At 34.8% G+C, this 22801-nt stretch overlaps 1 protein-coding gene across 4 annotated transcripts in view; it reads right to left on the reverse strand.

The window, feature by feature from the left end:
• The window catches only part of CSMD3 (CUB and Sushi multiple domains 3), a 574229-nt gene that overhangs the window by 481643 nt on the left and 69785 nt on the right, over positions 1 to 22801 (reverse strand). For all 4 annotated transcript variants that reach the window (XM_032747038.3, XM_032747036.3, XM_032747040.3 and 1 more), the window contains exon 2: positions 13307 to 13529. In XM_032747038.3, the coding sequence (XP_032602929.2) occupies positions 13307 to 13529 (223 nt within the window). The remainder of the gene's footprint in view (positions 1 to 13306; positions 13530 to 22801) is intronic.

Consider the following 22801-nt stretch of genomic DNA (forward strand, 5'->3'; position numbering starts at 1 on the left):
AAAATTGTTGAATCACGTCAAATGCAATTCCAACTTTCAATATACTCAAAGCTGAAAGCCTACCAGCATATTTCTAATTACAGGTGCAAACACTATGAAAGAAAGAGAAGCAGGTCTAGAGTTTTTGTAATTTGTAATTTTAGAAATTTAGCTGAAATTATAGGGGAAAAAATGTTGTTAAAAAAAACTATTCAATGCTAGAACTACAAATGGGAAATGGTTGTCAGAAAAGAAAATTATGTGACAATGATTAATTTGGGTGGTCTTAGAAAGGTAGGATAGAAATGGGTAAAAGAATCTTACAGAGGAGTATGAAATGGAATGAAACAAGACAGAAATTTTAGAAAATAACTTCATAATGAAAGTAATAATATGAAATGAGGAAGTTGCAAATATATTCAGTACTTATTTTTCATGTAAAACCATAGTCAAATCCATAATTTTTATTTTTAACATCAGAAAAGCAAGATATCTCCATTTTAATTTTAATTTTTTCCTTCCCTATAACCAGAATTGTAGAATTTATAACAGACATCCAGATAATGAGACTTGTCCATTGTATTTATATGTGGAAACAGTACTTTTTTGGTAATACTTAATATAGCCTTTCATTTGGGGAAAAAACTTTAACTGATTTACATAGTGGATAATATTATTTTTTATATTTCTTTGTATCTTGGACAGTCAAAATGTTTAATTGATTTTTAATTTTTTGTGTGTGTGTTTGTGGGCATGAAGGTCTTTTAAAAGTATTTTTTAAATTCTATATTTAAATATGTTTTCACTTCCAATATTCATTTGAAATCACAGAGGAAATAAAAATAATTAATAGAAACAATTATAGCCATGATTCTTTTTCACATGGTCTGGTATATCAGGCTTACAATGCAACTACCCAAAAAATATTTTTACAATCAGCAGTATTCAAATGGCTGTTAAATAAATTACCTTGATTAGCATGTCAGTGTGCTTTTTTTCATCCAGATTATATTTATAGAGGTGGATTATCAAGTACTATGTAATGAAGGCAGTAACCTAAGAAATTACTTAGCTTCAAATTAGGAAAACAACACCAAACTTTACTTTTACTTAATTCCAGATTTTACCATGGTAGAAAACATATGCCAGTGGTTTCTATTTGAAAATTATGTCCTTTAGCATTTGCCATTTCCTTCAAATTGTATGAATCTTCTTAGAATTGTGGAAAACTACTTTCTAAATGACAACAGAAGTACTGCAATATATGAAATCTACTTTACAGAAATAGCCTAAAAATACAGTTGTTGTCATCACTCATGATGTTGACATTTTGGTGTGTGCACAGTTCCCTTTAGGAGTGCATAGGTCTGCTATGACCTTCACAGCATTTCCTCTCATTCCTCTCATATCTCACTTATGTACTATCTCTCTAAAACATTCCTCAGTTTTGTATGGATCATTTGCTAGATCATATACATCACACTAGGCCCTCTTCATTTCCCTTTTTCCAGCACCCAATATTCCACACAAATATATGAGCTCAGTTCTCTCTAAACAGATGCTGGTTACTCTAGAGATGCTCTCTAATTAACAATCTTAATCATCTTATAAAAAAGTGTTAGAGAAATCTCCACCTGCAGACTTGAGCAATGGAAGTCCTTATTTGTTTCTTTCAAATCACAGTATAGAATGAACAGCATTTGTCCAAGAAAAATTTCCTCTTTTATAGTATTAGAAAATCTCAGGTAAACTTAGTCTATAATATAATTTTATCATGGCAGATATATGAAAGGTGCCAGCAAGAAAAACAAATCTACTTTACCTTAAAGGAACTTCTAATATTGTTAAAATATAGATGCACTATACATTCATTTCCATGCACAGCTTGGTTCATATTATAAGGCAGCAACATTTAATGAAGAAAATTATCTCAGCCCCTTGTAGATATGTTGCAGGTGTATAGAAGCTAATTTTTTATACACCTCAAGAGCTAGATGTGTAAGATAGATGTGTTACAATGCAAGATAGATGCATACTGGACCATATAAGGAAAGTGTATAATTTCATAGCTGAATTTGTAAATCTTAATGAAAAAGACATTTCTACATAACTACCTGTGTTGCTACATTTAGGTCCTAAAAACTTGCACTGACTACGGAAGAACTGACATGAGATTTGGAGATAATTTTTTTATGCTACTAACCCTTATAAAGGATCTCTGTTTTGTTTGGGGTTTTTTTTGGTTGGTTGGTTTTTTTATAGGTTTTGTTCTTTTTTTTTTTTTTTTTTTTGTGTGTGTGTGTGTGTGTGTGTGTGTGTGTGTGTGTGTTTGTTTGGTCCTTTTTTTTGTGGTGTTCGTGTGTGTGTGTATGTGGGTTTTTTCTGGGTTTTTATTTTTGGTTTGAGGTTTTTTTGGTAGGCAGTCTCTGGTGCATATCAACATATTCAGGGATTATGGGAATTTTATTGACATTAATTGGTTCTTAAGTTCCAGGCATCAAAATAATTTGAATGATAAAACATTCGCTTCAGACTGTGCAATGTAACATAATCTATAGGAGTCACTTTTCAGCAATAAGGTATCACAATCACAATGTAATACAGGTATTAGAGAGACAAAGAGAAAAGTACTCCAGGTAAGGCCATATGCCTGATGTTCTCTCTAATTAGTGCATATATACACACACACAAACATATATTTACACAAAACCTCAAAGGATTTCTTTGGCTTCCTTCAGACATACCAGTTAAAGTAGAATGCCTTTCTTCAAATACCATAGAAATAGTGAATTCATACAGGAACCAATTGTTCAGGGTTTAGTTTGGTAACAATATATCGTTGTTCCAGATATATTTTGATTTAATTATCAACTTTATAAGATATTTTTATTGATAGTGTTAACTGCAACAATACAAGGTGAATTTAACAGCTGGTTTAAGAGTTACCTTTCTGTCATGTAAACAGGTCTAACAGCTAGACAGCCCTGTAATAGAATGATACTTTCCCAAAGACTATAACTTTCTGGGACAAGACTATTATTGTAGTCATTCTTTTCCTTTTTATAACTGAAACATAGATTAAAAACTTATGACCACAGACAGCACTGGCAGGCTGTGTTACAGAGTATAAATGACCTCCAAAACAAAAATCAGCTTTTCTTCCTAGGTTGTTTCAAATTCCATGAAGTAATTTTGCAACACAAAGAAAAGTGAATAAGTAACATTTTTGTTTCTCAGAAACAACCATACTTATCTCACTATAAAACTGGCAACTGCACGCTTCATGTATAGGTGGTTACCAGTTTAAACTAGTTACCAGTTTATCCAAAGAAGACAGATAATAAATCTCAGCAGCCGTAAAAGAGTTTTTTTCTTGCATTATATAAGAAGTAAACAAGCCAGTCCAATATCCATCAGTGAATTCAGAGCAGCCAAACTGGCCACCCAGTTCAGAGAAATACATCCTGTGGAAAGCTGATAATGGGAAAGTCTCTTCTATGATCAGTTACTGGAAAGTTACCTTCACCTACAAATATAGCTGAAATTTTAGTTGGTTGCTTGGGCTTCATTTCATTTGTCTTTGTTTGGTTTTGGGTTCAGTTTTTAAATCCTTACCACTTAACTTTAAATTTCCTTTCTAGCTAACTATTTTTTCAAAATCTACAAAAACCTTGGCTTCTTTGTAGTAATGCAAGCATAAATTCATACAAAATGTCCAGACAAGCACATTCTTTTATCAGTTTTAATTATCTACCTTTCTCTCTCTATCAGTGTCTAGACTTTTAACATCATATAAAAATATTCCTAAGACTATAGCACAATTGACATATTCTTTCAACTTTGCATTTATAAGCACAGGGCCAAAAATTTTATTGCTTCAATGTATTTTTTCAAAAAGCAAACTTTTCAGATTTAAAAAAAAAACCCTCGGTGTAAATGTTTTGTCTACTCAGAATCCATCTCTTAGCTGAATATATGTTTACCAATACATTTAATTCTGTTACATTTCTTTCAATTATCTGTTTCTCTTATCTACAAGTTTTGCTGAATTGTGTCCCTACCAATTTTCAGTTCAAGATTCCACATATTTTCTGTTCACACTGTATTTATTTATTTTGCAGGATTTATTTTTGTTGTTTCTGTTTCCTAGTAAGAATCATTTAATTCTGCTACCAATCTCATAATTTTCCACTTTGGTTGCTGGTTCCTTCTTTCCTTTTTTAATGGCCTTTGTTGTCTCCTTCAACTCCTTTGGTATTTGTTCCTATTGCTTTCTGTATCCTTATCTACTCATTGGTCTTTGTCTAGGATTTATACCTTTTTTATTTTCTCTTTCTTTGTAAAAGAGGAGTAAAATCCAGTTAGTTTTGTTCACTTGTCCCTAAATTCTCAAAAGAAGTTCCTTTCTTTCTTCTTTTTCCAGGCAAATAATGGAGAAATCTAAAGAACCAGGGAGCAGCTGAAATAAAAATCACTGTGATAAGAGACTTGAAGTTTTATCCAAAGTGGAGAATCCCTAATTTGATCCTAATCAGCTGACAGTATCTGCTCTAGTTGAAAATTTGGGCAGGAACTGAACCATGATGAAAGAAGAAAAATGTGTATTCTTAGGGCAAAATAAACACTCTGAGCTGAAAAAAAAAAAAATCAGAGCTACAGTTGATAATGGAAACTTTTTGAGGTACAGTACAATACTGGAAACTTTTTGAGATACAGTACTTTTTGAGGTACGATGATTCATTGTCTCCCTATGAACAAGTCCTAGTCTGCATCAATATCTGAAAAGATTTAAACAGGACAGTGAAAAAGAAAGCTCTGTAAGTTTCAATTGTCAGTGTTAGTGGTGAATGAAGACTGCAAATATTCCACCTTGACATGTCTTAAAGCTCTAATAACCAAACAGTCAGAGAGAGTTTGTCTCTGACAGATTTAATTTAGAACCTCACAGAGATTACATTTTTTCTTCATCTTATTAGTACTCTGCTAACCTGAGCAGCTGTTATATTAGTAGATGTAAAGTACAGAGTTAACTTGGAGTTAGATCCATCTGCTATTTAAAATGGCAATAATCTAAATGAATGGATAAAATACTCTGAAATGGTCTTTATACGGCTTAAGTAGGAATTGTTCATATGAGAAACAACTTACAAAGACAAAAAAGGATACACATACAAGAAGTAAAATGGATCTACATGCAACAAAATTCGGATTCAAGAAGGAGAATCAACACACCCTCATGGTATTTTGCCCAGACAAGACATTGACTCTAGGTCTGGGTGCTCTGCACTACATATTGTAGTACTGTAGATCGCCTAAAGGCAGAGGAAGTGAGAAAAGACAGAGCAAGTAAAACAAGTCTTAAAGTCAGGAAATTCTAGGAGTGGAAACCCTGACATAGCAGAAATGGAGGAAGAAGGAGGAGGCAAAAGCAAAGTAAAAATGTGGGCCTTTTTTTGACTTCTGGTTTTGATAAGAATCAGTATGCGAAAGAGTGGAACACTTGCTCCCATAATAATATATTGTGAATATATAAAATACATGATAGCCTAATCATTTCCAAAAAACATAAGGTAAGGAGTTTGGATGGGAGATAGTAAACGATCCAAGATACATATAAATGGTCATAAAGAAATATGGATAAATTTCCAATGACAGGGAGAAGGAAAGGGTCAGGGTCAGAAAAAATGTTTACTGGAGTTACCAGGGTGGTATTAATTGACAGAACAATGTTAACAGAATAACCTAATAGCTGCCTGTTTGACACAGACTGATAGCTACTGAAGAAGATACACACATATGTTAGAATAAGAAATGCAAAAGCAAGTGGAATTACTAAATGAGGACACTGGAAGGTTCTGCTAGTGACAACAATTATTCTTTTGCTAGCCTTTCTTCATCCAAGTTTTGTAAGATAAATTTGACAATTTGGCACATGAAATATGCAAATTGTAATTATTTCACTTTAAAAATAGAAATTTTTAAAGGCAAAATCTAGTCTTTCAAAAATATATTTTTCTCCTTTTAAAACTGGGCATTGTTTACATTTAACTTAGTGCTATTTATTTTTTAAGTAAAAACATTAAATTAGGAAAGTATTCTTGTCACTTTGGATTTTGTTGGTGATTTTGTTTTGATTTGGCTTTGTTTATGCAATGTCCTGAATGGTTTTCAACGAAAATGTAGATGTAGAGAAAAGGATAGATAATTCTATCATTTCAAAGCTCTAAAAAAAAAAAAAAAAAAAAAAAAAAATCAAGTAAATTATTCAGAGAAAATATACCTTAGATCTGTGATTGGTTTTGACCTAAAACACAGTGTTTGCTCATGTTGTCAGTAATACCTGGCACATTTATTATGGAGAGACAAATATCTGAAATATCTGAGAAGGTTTTCAGACCAGGAGCAGGCACTGGTGGAGTGCTCAGCTCACCCAGATGGGTGTTCTCTCACCAGGTTGGGAAAGCACTTATTCTGTTCTTTGTGTGATCCTGTAGACCACTGAGACAGGTCTAACTCCTATGCATAGTCAAACAAACCAGTTTGGCTTCTTCTTCTGGCATCTTTGATGGCTTTCCATCCCCTTCTTAGTAACCATCGCCTTGCCTAAGAGCCAAGTAAACAGACAATTCACCTACCTGTAATTGTAACAGTATTTAATATGCATGAATATTAAGAATTATTGCAATTTGAAATAGCTTTTCAGTCATCTTTTTCTCTGCTTTACCATAACTGGACCAAAGAAATTGATTTTGATTTTACAGTCAGTATAAGTCTGTTGGTTAAGAACCAAAGTCAAACTTGGAAGCACTTGAATGAAGAGCCAATACTAAATTATATTTAACACTAGGAGCATGCTGAAATTTTAAAGATTTACTTATTAATTTACTAAAAGTGTTGTTTTCTCTGTAAGGGGAGTAAATGTTAAAAATGTAGGCATAATCAGGGAGTCAGATGTTTTAGGAGTGCAATTCACCAACAGAGGAAAGGTAGCAGATGTCTCCAGTAATTTCAGTTAATTTCTCTTATTCAGCTCAGCAGCACTGATCAGGTAACCTGTACATTTAATTCTTGGTGGCCTCAGCAGGGAGTGTAGATGAAAGGATGATTTATCTTGCTTAAATACAAGAGATTAACAACTATGAGTATTAACTCCCCTTTTAAACACTATGTTTAAAGCTTCCTTCCATTAAAGTTCCTGAGAGAAAATTAACCACAAGCCACAAGAGAAAAGATTTTAATATAATTAAATCTTCGGACACAGAGATGTTATCAACATTTAAAAATATCTCTGCAGGCACATGCTGATCTTGTAGGCTCTCAATACAAGGAAAATACAGATATTTACTCAGTGATCAAAAATTTTGTTTTGTGGTAGTTTCTTACAACTCCACTTATAATTTTTTAAAATAAACATATGCATAATTTTTATCACTTCTGTAAACAAATTAATCACAAATTATTATACCATTTTTCTAATAGCAGAGCTTTCCAAACTTTTGTACCATGGCTGTCCCTATGAAGATGCACATGAATGAATTTTATGAATATTTTTACTACAACATTATGGCAGGCTAATAATTTGCTAAATAATTTTATTTTTAACTTTATAAAATATATAGTTTCAGCTACTAAAAAATTGCTTTCTGAGCATAAACATATGAAAAATTAATTTAATTAATATAGAGACAGAAATATATGGGATTAAATGCTTAAAAAAGAAAGTACAATTGTCAAAGTACAAAGCCAAGTACAATTGCAGAAGGGATGTATTTTATTTCTCTGTCTAAAATAGATCTGAATTTATTTATTTATTTCAATGCAATGTTAATTTTGTCATGAATATTTAAATGGCAAATAAATGTACTAGTTAAATTAATTACCTGGTTAAGTAAATTTGGAAATATATTTCCTTGGAACTGCAAACAGAGCTTGGGTATATAGTCACATTATTATTCAAATATTTAAAGCTGTTTTGAATACTACACTGCAAGCTGGAGTAGCTAATTAGAGAAAAAAGCGAGTTTTAGACAACTGCTGAGTATGACACCCCTTTTCAAATTAGTATTCAATTCTAAGCACCTAACTCCTTAATTAAAAAAAAAAAAAAAGAGAATACCAACATGTTTTTTGATATTTACTGACAATATATTATGTCTTATGCTCAGCAATTTCTTTTAACAAGAAATAAGGAAACAAGATATTATCCAGGTTGCAAAGTAAAATAATTGCAAGGAAATATCAGGGTTCATATTGCCATTCAGTCATCCACCTACATATGCGCCATATCACTGCCACAGAGTGTGTGTTTTAAAGCTAATAATGGTTTCCATGTGACTTTCCAAGGACTGACAAGAGAAGCACACAATGAAGAATTCACATAGTTAGGTCCATACCTTTTGCCTTATAGGCACGTCTTAAATAATTTTCTCACGGATTTTATTTATGCAATGTCAGGACTCTGAGAGAACCAATAACTCTTCCTGGCCCTGACGAACCTCAGCTGGTGGCACTGCCACCCACCATGGTCCATGGTTCCTGGGCCTCTGTTTCACCCCACCCCGAGGCATCATGCTGCAGGATCCCCATCCTCTGTCCCCATCCCTGCCTCCTGCATCAGCCTCTCGACCCTCCTCTGTGGGGAGCCCTGTGTCCTTCTGGCACAGCTGCGCGGGCTGGAGGGACCCCGGACCTGGCTCAGGCTGTGATGGGGCTGGGCTGGACCCTGTCAGTCCCTGCTCTGCCCTCCCTGCTCAGCCCCTGCCAGGCTGGGCCTGAGCAGGGTCTCCTTGGCTCTTCCTTGTGCCTGTGTGGAGCAGCTAAAATAGACAAGGGTAGTACAGTGAATTATTTACAAGTTGGACTAAAGACTATTTTCATAACATGCAAAAGGTGACTCCTACTGGCTTTGCAAAGCAGTTGATTTATGTGATGCTTTATTGGTTCAAGCATACCTTCTGCTAACTTCATTAAAGTATGGGATTTCTTATCACTAGTGAAAACAAGCTCCTTTTTTCTCAAGCTGGGCACTCATATTATAAGCTTAGCTGAAATGATTCTTCTTGCACTACACCAAAAAAAAAAGAAAGACAGAAATTTGGAAAAAATGGAACAGGAGTTTTAACCTGGAAATGCAAATTTTTTAACCAGAATAGGAGTTGGAAATATTAGCTACTTACCAAAATAAGGTCTAAACAATGTTTTTAAAAGGAATCCAAACATCAAGCCATGGTTTGGTTTGGTTTTTTTTTTGGTTTTGAGTTTTTTTGGTTTTTTTTTTTTTTTTTGAGGGGAACTGATTGTATAAATGTGAAAGAAAGGGTACACAAATATTGCAAATATGCATTGGGGAGGCAACAAGAAAGCCTTAAAAATAGACAGTGACATGACCCAGAAATACTCCCAACTACAAAACGTTGCCAAAAGCTTATTTCAAATACAGGAAACAACACTGTCTTTCTGCAAAAAACCTTTTTCTTTTAGGTAATTACAAATGTGATTTATGAAAAAAAAATTGCATTAAGTTCAGAGTTTTAAGTTATTCTGTATTTATAGTTTGAAACAAAGATTATAATGTGAAATAAACTAAATCTAGCATACACAGTAACAGAAAAATGCAAGTGAAATACTGATTACACTTTCCATTGTGATCATATCTGACATGCTTTTTTTCCATTTATTATTGCTTAGCTGCCATTTAAGTGCCAGGTAAATCAGTTAAAAGCTGTTGAGCATTTGCTGAAGACATGCAAGATAATTTCAATAAGATTTAACTCTGAGAAGACCAATTAGACAAAGCACAAAACTGGATGAAGAGGGAGTCAGAGGTGATGAGCTTCACAAATAGTTAAACTGCAAAATAATTTCATTAATATAGACAGTTATTCCACAATATTAAAGTAAAAAACATAAGTAGTGGCCTTTTCTATCCAACGCAATTTTTTTAACTGTCTAGTTATGTATGTTTTCAAATACATATGTGCAGTCCCCTGAAAATATTTTTGCCTGTTACAAAATTAAAGGGAGAATGAATAGTGTAATCTGATTACACATTCATTAATGTCACTAAGTAAAATATCAAAATACATTGTCATGCTAGAAGGATAGTTTCCAGAAGAAACTGTACCTCAGTAAAATTTCACTTATTTGTAAAAAGGAAAACTTAAGGAAACATCACTCACTAATTACTACAGCAATCTGAGAAAATAAATGTCACTATGAAAGATTTAGTAAAGTTTGTGTAATCTCACTGTCATGCTTTCTCAATTTTAAAGCCATTTCATCGCTCACACAAATGTGTACTATTCTTCCACACCCACACTCTGGAAAGATCTTGTAAGTCTTGCAAAAGTAGTCTATTTGAAGCCCTATATTGAGGCTTAATCATCTTTTCCTTTTTAAGTGCTGACTGATTCTTTTCTCTTCCATATAACTTCATACACTGTTCTTCAGCAGAATCTAATGGCATCCTAAATATACAATACTGAAACATTTAAGCATGACAGGTTTCCTTGTTTTTCTTCTAAGATATTAAAAAAACCCCATACTCTAAAGCTCCAGCATTGACAAATTAGTATAATTTCAAAAGAATCTTGTACACATATATCTATAACTGCATATATAGCTATCTATATATCTATGTATTGATATATATGGATATACATGAATATCTGTGTTCACACAAATATATATAAATCATTTCAGCAGCTTGAACAAGACATAAAGAAAAATAGTTCTGCCTTTACAAGATATTATTTCCATCTTTCTTTTAGCCTGCTATCTTCATTTGTTTTCCCTGATGCTTATTTAAACTGTAACTCAATAAGGACAATTGGTTCCTAACTGGAATCATAGCTTTTTTCTTTGCATTTGAGCAGAACATTGTTCACATACTCCTTGAGATTGCAGTTTAGAGTAGATTCACCAACCAAAGTTTTGACTGACAGTGAGGGCCTTTTCAGGCTTCAACATTTGAGAAAATCTCAGTTTTATATTTTGAGGAGTGAATAGAAAAGAGAAAAACTTGTAGAAGACCGCTCTGAAATCCCTTATCTGTGGATTCCCTTTTTCATACAGTTGATATCAAAATTGCATTCAAACACTCATGAAACAGAAATGAAAACACAGAAATACAAAGGAAAACAATTTCATTAGTGATGCATCTCTCTGCATCTGCTGACTGTTAACCATTTAAGAGAATTTCTATCCTGCATAAATTTGAGATGTAGAATTTGACTCTTCTAATTTCCTTGTAGTACCAAGTTACATATTTCTTTTAGTGATCAGATGTCAGATTGTGTCATGGTTTGACACTGGCACAATGCCAGTGTCCTCATGAAAATGCAACCTATCAACTGAATACTGTGAAATGCGATCGAGAACAGAGCAAAGCAGGCCAAACTTAATAACAAGGGAAAAACTTTATTACACTACTACTACTACTACTACTACTCTAAAAGAAAAAAGGAAGGAAAAAAACCCACACACAAAATTCAAAATTAAAACGTTTCAAAACATTCCTCCTCCCACCACCCTTCAACAAACCACAGTGAGACACATTTGGACCCTTAGTCAAGTCTTCACCCTTCCACATAATCAATACTGAGTCCATCAGGGGAGAGAGGAGTCTCCCTTGCACTGTAGACCCCCAGGAAACACAGCTGCCACCTCTTGTGTTTCCATGTCACACGTGGCACTGCCCAGACACACCGGGCCAGTGTGACACTCTCCTCTCCATGTCACAGTGCTCTCACCACCGTGCATGGACAGAGACTGCTTATAGGGCTCCTATATTTTAAGAGGCTGGAATGGACCTTTAAGATCATTTAGTCCCAACCCCCCGAGGTTGCTCCACCTGCAGTAGACCAGGTTGCTCAAGGCCTTATCCAACTGTCTTCGAACACTGCCAGAGCTGGAGCATCCACAACCTGTTCCAGTGTCTAACCATTCTTACCGTAAAAAATTTCTTCCTAATATCTAACCTGAATTTCCCCTCTTTCAATTTACACCCATTCCCCCTTGACCTATCACTACAGTTCCTGATGAAGGGTCCCTCTCCAACTTCCCTATAGGCCCCCTTCAGATACTGGGAGGTTGCAAGTCTCCACAAAACCTTCCCTTCTCCAGGGTGAACAGCCCCAGCTTACTCAACCTGTCTTTGTAGGGGAGGAGCTCCAGTCCCCATCTATGTTAGTGGTTCACATCCAGTTTTTCATCTACAAATATCCCCAAGTCCTTCTCTGCAGGACTGTTCTAAATTCATTGATCCACTAGTCAGTATGGATACTGAGAACTGACCAGGATGCTACACTTATCTCATCTTGTTGGCCCACTACTCCAGCCTGCTGAAGTCCCTCTGGATAGCATCCCCCCCCTCAAGCAAATCAACTGCACCACTCACCTCGGTGCCATCTGCAAGCTTGCTCTCATTTCCATTGTCCACATCATTAACAGAGATATTGAATAGTATTTGTCTGAATACAGACACCCTGAGGGACACCACTTGCTGATTTCTAATTGGACTTTAAGCTATTGACTGCAACATTTTGCATGTGGCCACATGGCCACTGTGTTATTCATCAAACAGTCCACCCAATCAAATACAAATTTCTCCCATTTAATAACAAAGCTGTTGTGTGGCAATGCCAAAGGCCTTACAGAAGTCTAGGTAGAGGACACATTGACTTACAGAAGTCAAGGTAGATGATAGTAAAGATAACTAGCAAATGTATGAGTAATATATCTATTGATATTGTAGAATTTTTACATATTCCATGAACCTCAGCCTTCCAGAACGGAACATCTGGGCTAAGACTCTGAAGTAGTCTCTATAGAAAATATTCTGTGGCACATCACACTCTTGATATCTAAAATGGATTTTTTCACTTTGTAAACCCTTTTTGTTAGAAGGTGTTTATATAGAAACATGCACAAAAAAAATTACCTAGCCTCCCTTAATTAAATTTTTCCTGATCTCTATATAGAGCCCTCTGTTGCAAAGATTACAAAAGTTCCATTGTTTTTCACTGGATCATGCAAACTAAAAGCCCCACAGTCTCATATTCACTTTACATTAAATTTATCCATGCTCATATGCTTCTTAATTATTTACATTTTGTTGATACCAACTTTATGAGGGCTAGATTAATTTCAGCAGTTATTTTAACTAGAATTAAAGCCCAATATACATTTTGACACCTGATTAATTAGAGGAACCACATCTTAAAGGCTAAGAAAGAATCCATAATTTAAAAACATTAGCTTTAACTATTTTATCATATACTTTTTATTTATTATTATAAGTGAAATTTTAATAATATTTATTCTTTACCTGGTCCTAAAGTTTGCAGGGTGAGGATGCCCATCATATAATGACAAATAGTCATATTCTTCTTCTAGAGCAAAAGATTGAAAGACGATCTGTATTCTGTTTCTTTCTTCTGCTATTATAACCCAGGTACAGTTTGCACCATTTGGATATCCATATGGGAAGCCAGGGCTCTCTATAGTGCCATTGAGTCCTTTTAAAGTTCCACCACAGGTATAAATAAATCCTAAAAAAATACCAAGGAAACAAAAGTTATTAATCCATTTTTTTATATCAACCTGCAATAGAATACATCACCAGGATTCATGATTTCTGAAAAAAAATCAAAATATTTTTTAGGAACTACTGCATTTAGAAAAGTAAAGTCCATGGTTTTTATACAAATGCTGGCCACTTAATGCAAAACAATCCCACCTACCTAACAAATGTGTTTTCCATACTGTTTATCTAAAGACATATGGTAGCATCTTTGAAAATAAATATAACAACATCTATGACTAAATTTGTTTGTTTATGAAGCAAAGTATTCAGATCAACTCCCTTTTTTTTATCAGATGTGTAAATAAGTCTCTTTGGATACAGGTCTGATACAGGTGACCCTATGTGGGTATTTAACTGCAACGATCAGGTAGGGCCCCAGAGCTGCTCCCTCACACAGCACACCCCCGCCTCCATCCCTCCATAGTGGGATTGAGGAGAGAAAGAAGAGTGACAGTAAGAAAACAATAGAACTTGTAGGTTGAGCCAAAGACAGTTTAATAGGTACAGCAAAAGCTGTGCAGGCATCAAAGCAGATGAAGAAATTCACTGTCTGCTTTGGCAGGCGGGTGTTCAGCCACCTCCAGGAAAGCATGCCCAAATCAGGCCTAATGATTATGTGGGAAGACAAACACCATACCCCTGACCATGGTCCCTTCCTCCTTCATTCCATTAGTATTGTCCCTTCCTCCTTCTTTTCCTTGCTTTTACCACTGAGCATGCTGCCATATGTTCTAGAATATCCCTTTCGTTGGTTGGTGCTATCTGTGTCCCATCTGTGTCCCCTCCCACCTTCCTGCCCATTCCCAGAAGTATAAGAAGCAGAGGAAGCCTGGTATGTAGGCACTGATAAAATGTTCAGCAATGTTTTGGACACAAATCTAAAACATAACACCATAGGATCTACCGCAAAGAAAATCCCAGCCCAATTCAGTACAGTGCTGAAAAGTTGTTCTGTTGATAGTTTCTTTTTAAAATGAACCTTCTTAAATGTCAGAAATTACCCCTAAATTCTAACCCTAACTTTTCTTGGACTATAACAAATTTCCTTTTTATATAGAAAATCCATTTCCTGGGAAAAATAAGAGAACAAGAATAATTATAAAAAGGCCTTTCCCAAGTCACTGTGCGCTGATAGGGAAGGTCCTTTTCTATACTTTTGTTTCACGTTCTAACGCTCAGTTATGGCAGTTCTTAACTCTTTTGGGACTTGAGAATATTTTTTATTTTCCACCAGCTTTGTAGTCTGAGTGTATATCTACATCCCCTCTCCAGGCTTTCTGCTCTCTTATCCCTTAAATATTAGATTAGCTTTCCTGCTTTGCCTTTTGCAGCCCTGAAGCTTCTCTTCCCCAAGAATGCTCAGAGCAAGCCTCCTCTTCTAGTGGAGGGATTTCATCTGAGGAAAAGTGTAAAGCACTGAGTTGCTCTTTCACAGCAACATGATGTACATTTCATAACAAACTACAAACAAACAAACCACACACCGACTCTTAAATTATACACACATGTATATATTTGAGCTCGTTAAATCATCTTCTTCATGGCACATTCACAAGCTTGTCTTCATGTTGAGCATTTAAATGTACAGAAGCCTCTTTCCCTGAAGTACTAAGCAGAAATCTCTTGAGATTTTACACTGTGTATTGCTATTTGTGTTTTTTTGACAACAGAAGAGTAGCATGTACAATTTTTTTTGTCCGCTTTTTCATATATATTTACAGTGGTGAGAAAAGGTGCCTCTTCTGAAGTATGACTGCTTTTTTAATACAATTATCCGAGTGACATAGATATATAGGACAAAAAGGGAAGGGAACATACTCTTAGAAAGTAATTAGGGTTTTTGTTTACCTCATCTGACATGTATAGCAAATTTTATCTTCTACCACAAGTTGCCTTAGAGAATTCATTCTCATATCAGTGCCTGCAAAAACTTCATTGCTAAGAGTCTGTTTTATTCATATCTTTCTGCATCTCCCTCATATACTTGAACTATTTTTAAATCCTCTTTATGTGTTATTATTTATTATTTAAGCTCAGCTGTTTTATTTAGGATTTTTGGAATACAATTTTGCACAAGACACTTTGGAAAATCAAATTATTTACTCATAAGATCTACATCCTAGAACTTTAACACTTCCTACCAAATACAATCAATGTAATACATCTTTTTAAATAGATGTGTGCACACATTTATTAATCCAGCTTTCCCTAGAAATCTCTTGCTGAGGCCTACTTCAACAGTTAGAGAAAAAAAAACTTACAGACTCTAGAGCATAATATTGCTCCATAATTCAGAACTTTTGTTGCTGTAGCTATTTCATGAAAGCTTTCAATTACATATGGACTATTACACTAATTCAATACAAACTACAAAGAAAAACTCATCTGTAAAAGGTCTACTGTTACCAAAATTAAATTATATTAAAAAAAAAAAAACCCTGAAAAAAACCACAACCAAAAAAGTCCCACAAAAAAACACCAACCAAAAATCTCCAGAGCCACAACTGCGAGGGAACAGTCTTGTGAGATAACATGCTACTTATCAAGAAGTGTGATGCTTCATACTCAATATTAAACATAAAATCCAATAATTAGTACTATTCATACACAGATAGGAAATGTAAACATCCATGATATATAAAAGTTCCAATTACTCCTTTTATTCCATATTCAAACTACAACAAAAGAGAATTATTCATATGCTGCAAGTTGACATAACTTGGATGTTTCTCAGAGATGACTAGTAGAATGTAGCACAGCTATGCACGTGTCAGAAGATACACTTTTAATTCCAAGAATGGAAAAAAAACCAAACAAACCAACAGTGAAGTTTGATTTTGATAGGTCTACTGTTTTAGTCTGTAAAATAAAAAATCATGCCAACAGAATCCATGTGCACAACATGCACTTTAATCTCTGCTTTCATATGTTAATTCATTCTGTGATGCTCTTCACCTTGGCAGTCCAACTTGGTTATGATCAAAATAGACAGCGGTGCATTAACTGACTGGACTGATCAAATGTAGAAAACATGACATTTATTTTCAAGAGGTAAAATTCATGCTGAAATAACTAGTAGCATATTCTGTGATCTTTTTCATTTAGATTTCAGAACCAGCATTCCAAGCAGAATTTACTTGCAAACTGCTTATCATTAAAGGGATGGTTTTATTCAAAGCACACCATAAAGACTTTTGAAAAGCTTGAAGTTAGACTAGAAAAGAAAAATTCTTGTTGAAATAAGTATGAAGATGAACAACACCACTCATGAGATTCTCTTAATAGCTAGTATGATTCAAAGTTTCTGTTGCATTGTTTTCTACCAGATTTTCAAATTCAGATGTTTAATTCTCATCAATTTTACATGGATAAATATTTATTGAAATCAGAAAACACAGCTCCTCTTCCTGATTTCCTGATTCATTGTTGGATGATTGTGAGCATCAGTAACAAGAGTTAATACATTTATTCAACATTCATTGCCTTATAACAAAGCAAGTAGTTCTCAGATCATGTCCATACCCCTTGCCCGTGAATGTCCCATAATTACACTAATTCAATACTCAACAAGACTGGCTTTTTCTCTTCCTCCTGACCACTCAATTATACTGTTTAATAACATATTTCTACACCTTTCACCTTCCACGTACACCACACCTTTCATTTAATCTCCCTGTTTAGTGTGTTCTTTAATAATAGTCATTAACATAAGATAATTATACTGAGTCTGCATTGATTAACACACTTGTACATTTCTAAGTTGCTTGTGTATTTCCTTTTAATTAAGTTTTTAATTCTCTCTTTATTTTATTTTAAGAGAAAACCAAGCAAATAGAAGATGATTTGTTCATATTTTGCATTTCCTTTCAACATCTTTTCTGATAATGTGATCTCCTTTCATTTCTTTCACTTGCACCTATCATCTTAAAGTATTCCTTAGCCATGTCATCCACGTTCACGTCCTGTGCAATATACCTATTTGCAAAATTATTCTTGTCCCCCTCAATGGTAGTTCTATTCAGATCACATCTACTTTATTTACTTATCTCTCCTCATGCTCATCACATGTTTCTGCAACACCTTTTTCTGTTTGTGGACTTTGATCACCTGACTGTATTTGGCAGCAAAGAGTAGTTATTTTTCATGCTGACCATAAATCAGTACAAACTGTTCTGCTAATTCCTTTTTTGTTTTTCTAGATTATTTTTCTGTTCACTTATATTATTATCACCTTAGTTTTTTATGGCTCCTCTGTTCATCCTTTTTGTTAGCACTTCAAAGAACCTACTGGAGTTCAACAGAGATAGATTTCATAGTGATGTGAACTCATCCCTCTGCTGTGAATCCTTTTCTTCTGCAATCAATCTTATCCAGTTTTAGAAAATATATACTCAATATTGATTTCTAATATTCTATTATATTTCTATATCAACTTTAATTGTCCTGACATTAAGATCAGTCCCAGATCTTTAAGACCATTTATAAAACTGAGAATAGGATGCTCTCATCAGATGTGATGACTGTATTTTACTTTGAAGTGTGTCTGGAATTTATCTTTTTATTATTTTTTATCATGTCTTAATTCTCTTTAATTTATGCTTTTCCAGTCCCATTATGCCTCTTTTCTGCATAAAACGAGCCTTCTTTCACTAACTTTAACTTCCAATAAGACAAAGTTTTTTTACACCCGACTTAGTTCCTTCCTATCCTCCACCTTTTTGTCTTCCTGCCCCAAATGTCCAGCAGCTTTCAAGTTTCTTTCTTATTCTAATGTGTTTTCATATGAAAAGTCTGTTGACTGTTTGTCCTGGTTTGAGACACCCTAGGACACTGTTAAGGACACTCACTGGTGTCCCTTCCTACCAGAAGATTACAGCCTCCTCTTCCTTCAGAGCTCTCCTGTTTCCCTGTGCTGGCAGGGAGGTGCTCATGCAAGCACCAGCCCTGCACCACAGCACTCCAGGACAGAAGTACCCTGCACCTGGGCAGCAGCTCTCAGTGGAGTAGGGATCCATGTGTCCTGGGGTGACTTTATGATGCTTGTATCCCCATTCATCTGTTTAGCCCAGAAATAAGTTTTCCACCATTAAGATTGGTTCTGAGAGTCAAGCAGAGAAGAGAAGAAGCACAGAGTTTGTTTTCAAAAACTGCACTTACTTCTCCACATTCCTGCTCCTGGACGATGTTATCGGCAGATGGACACACAGCAGGACAGAGCTCTCCTCTGCTTTTAGTTAGTGTTTAGCTAGCTGAGGCAGAGAAGCTCCCTGGAGTGTGGTTTTTCTTTTTCTTCGGACCTGTTTAAACCTTCTCTGGACTGAACACCCAGAAGAGCACTGGAAGCTCGCACCTGTGGCCCACTGGGCTGGGCATGGGTCGAGGCATTTCCAGCACCAGAGGGGCTGATAACAGACTGGGTGAGTTGAGCTACAGCCCACCAGGGGACTTTCTGAGTTTGTCATATCTTTTGGAGTGGCAAGAGGTTTTATTGTTTAGTATTGTTCTTGTTTTATTGTTGGGTGATTTTTTTTTTTTTTTTTTGTGCTGGTGAATGCTTTGCCTGTTAAATAAAAGTTTTTCCACTTTTCTCCAAGAAAATATTTTCCTGAACTAGTTGGGGGAGGATTTAAACCAGCTGCTTGAATCTGCTTTCTAGAGAAACCCCTTCAGAGGTTCTCTCTCAAATTTACTCTAACCCAGGATACCATGCCAGCCACAAGGCCTTAGAGATCCTGCTATTTCAGAAAAGACTATCTTGCATTCCTATAGATCTCTGTGTTTGTTTAACTTGATGTTCTGTACTTCAGATAATTCTCACTTCTACCTCAGCTCCAATTGCAGCTTTTATAATGAGGTCTCTACCAGCTGAGGAAAGTCTATATTTAATATTTTGCCTGAGCACATATAATTGTTACTGTCTTATGTTTTAATTTCACAAAGGAATAAAAACTTGGAATCATCAAATAGTCTGGGTTGGAAGGGAAATTAAAGATCATATATTTCTAAACCCTTGCTGTGGGCAGGGACACCTTCCTTTAGACCTGATTGCCCAATCTGCCTTGAAGACTATAGTCATGGAAAACCCACAAGCTGGGGGACTCTGTTCCAGTATCTCACCACCCTCACAGCAAAGAATTTCTTCTTAATATCTAATCCTCTATCAGTTTAAAGCCATTTCCCTTTGTCTTATTACTACACATCCTTCTAAAAAATCCTGCTCAAGCTTTCTTGTAGACTTCCTTTAGGTCCTGGAAGGCTTCTGTAAGGTGTCCCTGGAACCTAAACCACTCCAGGTCTCATGGTTACAACTTCTTCTGTCTTGGTATTATCTATCTTTTTGGGTTACCCTATTTTTGTAAATAATTCTTGGGGGTTTTGACATATAATGCAAATTTTCTTGATTTAAGAATCTTTTTTTTAGCCCAAGGAAATCCCAGACCTGCTCCATAAAGCCTTATTACAAAAAAAAACCCAAAAAACTCACAAAAATATTGTGTTTGTGAAGTGAGCAAAGAACATTGAAGAACTTCTCTGAAAATCAGTTCTTAGGAGTTCAAAGTAACTGAGGATTTTTTTTAACTAAATTGCCATTTTATTTCAATTTTCCTTAAAAGCATTTGCTTTCTCAAACAAGATATTCTGATGCTGTTCTCTGCACAACTTATGGGAAATAGGGACATAATGAAATTTAGACACCATGAAGTTTTCAAAAGAAATTTAACTTTTATCTGGGATTTGTATCATTTTAAGGTTATGAGAAAAGATGGTTACAGTTTTTGGCAAATAACTGAGTAAGATAGATTGTCTTGCCCTTGCATAAGCTATAACAAGGCACCAAAATTACTTTTCTAATATTTTGGTAAGGTTGGCTGTAAACTCTTTAACTTAATCAGTGGAACTGGTACAGAATACCAGTCAAAAAGAAACAATCACTCTATATTATCACCACATGTGAAACACTTTCTGGAGGTACTGCTTTTCCTCCAGAGAGTAATTTCTAATCTCTGTTACAGACACATTTTCTGGAACAGGTTTCAAAACATTTTTTAGTCTTGTCTTCCACTTGTCTTAGTTGTGAAAACCACTAGAAGGACAAAAGTTTCTGTTCTCCCCTGTCAACCTTGAGTGTGTTACTTTGAAGAAACATAAGGTCTAAGAAACATTAGGACTACTCATGTTCACATGGAATACATTCTGAGCAGCAGGAGGCTTAAATTGGAATGGTAGCAAAATAAGAAACTGTATCTCATGTAACAAAAGTATCCATACCATTTTTATTACGTGTATTGAAATAAAGATATATTGCCATTGTTTCTATTTCTTGTTCTACAACAGAAAGATATCATTTCCTATAATTGAAAACAAAGAGGATTTAGCTTCAATAGTGTTGTCAGTCTTTGAGGAATTTTTAAAAAGATGAAACATAAATCTAGAAATCTCTAAGTCATCTAATAGAAGTGAACTACCTTCACAGAAAAATAGATGGGGTTTTAGCTCATCTTTAGGCATTTAATTATTTTGATTTATATGTGACTCTCTGACACAGAATAGTCTTCTGTTTCTATTTTAAATGCATTGGTAGCACCACCACAGGTGAAAGTCTGGTTTCAACAAAGTCAGCTGAAATACCCCAGGATTGTATCCCCAGCACGTAATTAACTTTCCTTCTAAAGATATTTCAATACTTCTCTCCTATTCCTCACATAATACCTCAATGCCTTGTAGACAAGGGATCATCTGTTCCAAAACAACTGCCTCCTTGCTCATGCAGCCAGATAAGGGTAATCTCTCAGATGTGACAAGCATTTGGGCAATACAACTAGACATAAAAACAAGAGAAGACATTTAGAATCTCATCACAGAACAAATTAAAAATACTCTCTGGGATTAAAATCCTGCCATATTTAATACTCTTCATACCCATGAGCACTACAGAATTGTGGAGCAATAATATTTTTTATGCTTGGGGAGAGAGTAGACAGATATTAAATAGTTTTGAGGGTTTTTTAAAGAAAATTTTGATTTCAAATAATGTATTTTCTCATCTTGGCAGCATTTGGCCATCCTGCTTCTCACTCTTGTGTTTAAGAATAAACAATTTGAGCTATGACTTCCTTATTTTAGGAGAACTGTGGAGTGTCTTCATTAGTATTCTGAGTTTAAACCCTTTCTTCATCTACCTGCTCTTCCTGCAATTCTTCCACTTAAAAAGTGGAAAGTAACCATCATACAATCAGAAATTGTATCAAAAATCTTCCCAGCAGCCCTAAAGAGAACACCATATCAAAGGCTTATCTGAAAATGAATTCATAACAATTTTGTGTTTGATAACATAGGAAATTTACTCTGTGGAAAAGACAGAAACAGGGATTCCATTGCAAAGATAAGTTGTTGAAAGAATTATATTTATTTTACATTTCCTTTTCAGTGTTTCTTCCTCTGCAAAGCTAACCACATGTCCAAAGATTTTAATGCTATTTACTTGCTGTTTTTTTAAATTCATATGTGTAATCTGTGAAACTGTAATTTCATAATTAAATTGTGATATTTGTAAAGTTAGCCTAGAACCATTTCCCAGCAAGTCAAAATGACAGAAAGACCACTCACAGAATACTATGTAATAGTAGAAATGTGTTATTTGCTGATGGAGTAAACAAGTTATTCTTTGTAAAACCAAGCTCAAAAAGAGAAAAAGCATTAAAAGTGTTATGCTCTTTTAGAAACGAAATCTTAATTTCCAGAGATTTCCTAACTGATTTGTAAGTAAAATACCTTAGAATAAAATTTTAATTTTATCAAAACATACTGATAAGTAGCCAGTTCTTTTCATGAGAACCTCATGAAGACAATTGTAAGATACAACCACTGCAGTAGCAGGTCAAACTGCTTCTAAAGCAGTTTATAATTTACTTTGCTTTAAAGTACAGGTCTTTGGGTCTCTAGATTATAAATAGATAACAGGGCTTGGAGAAATTTTATTTGCAAAAATATAATGAGTAAATTGAGTTTTCTATATCAGAATAATTAATTAACAATATGTACAATTTAACAAATGTAGAATTGGAAAATAAAATTCTTAATTAAGGGAAACAGTCAATAAGGTGTTTGAAGAGACTTTGCTCTTGGCAATAGTGGAATATAAGAAGGAAAGGGAAGGGTATTTCCTCTGGTGTTGGAAATCTTGCAGCAGTTTCAGGTAAGTGACAGAAAAGATTACTGTATATCTAAGTAATCTGA

Source organism: Taeniopygia guttata, chromosome 2 (assembly GCF_048771995.1).
Source record: "Taeniopygia guttata chromosome 2, bTaeGut7.mat, whole genome shotgun sequence".
In the NCBI taxonomy this organism is placed as follows: domain Eukaryota; kingdom Metazoa; phylum Chordata; class Aves; order Passeriformes; family Estrildidae; genus Taeniopygia; species Taeniopygia guttata.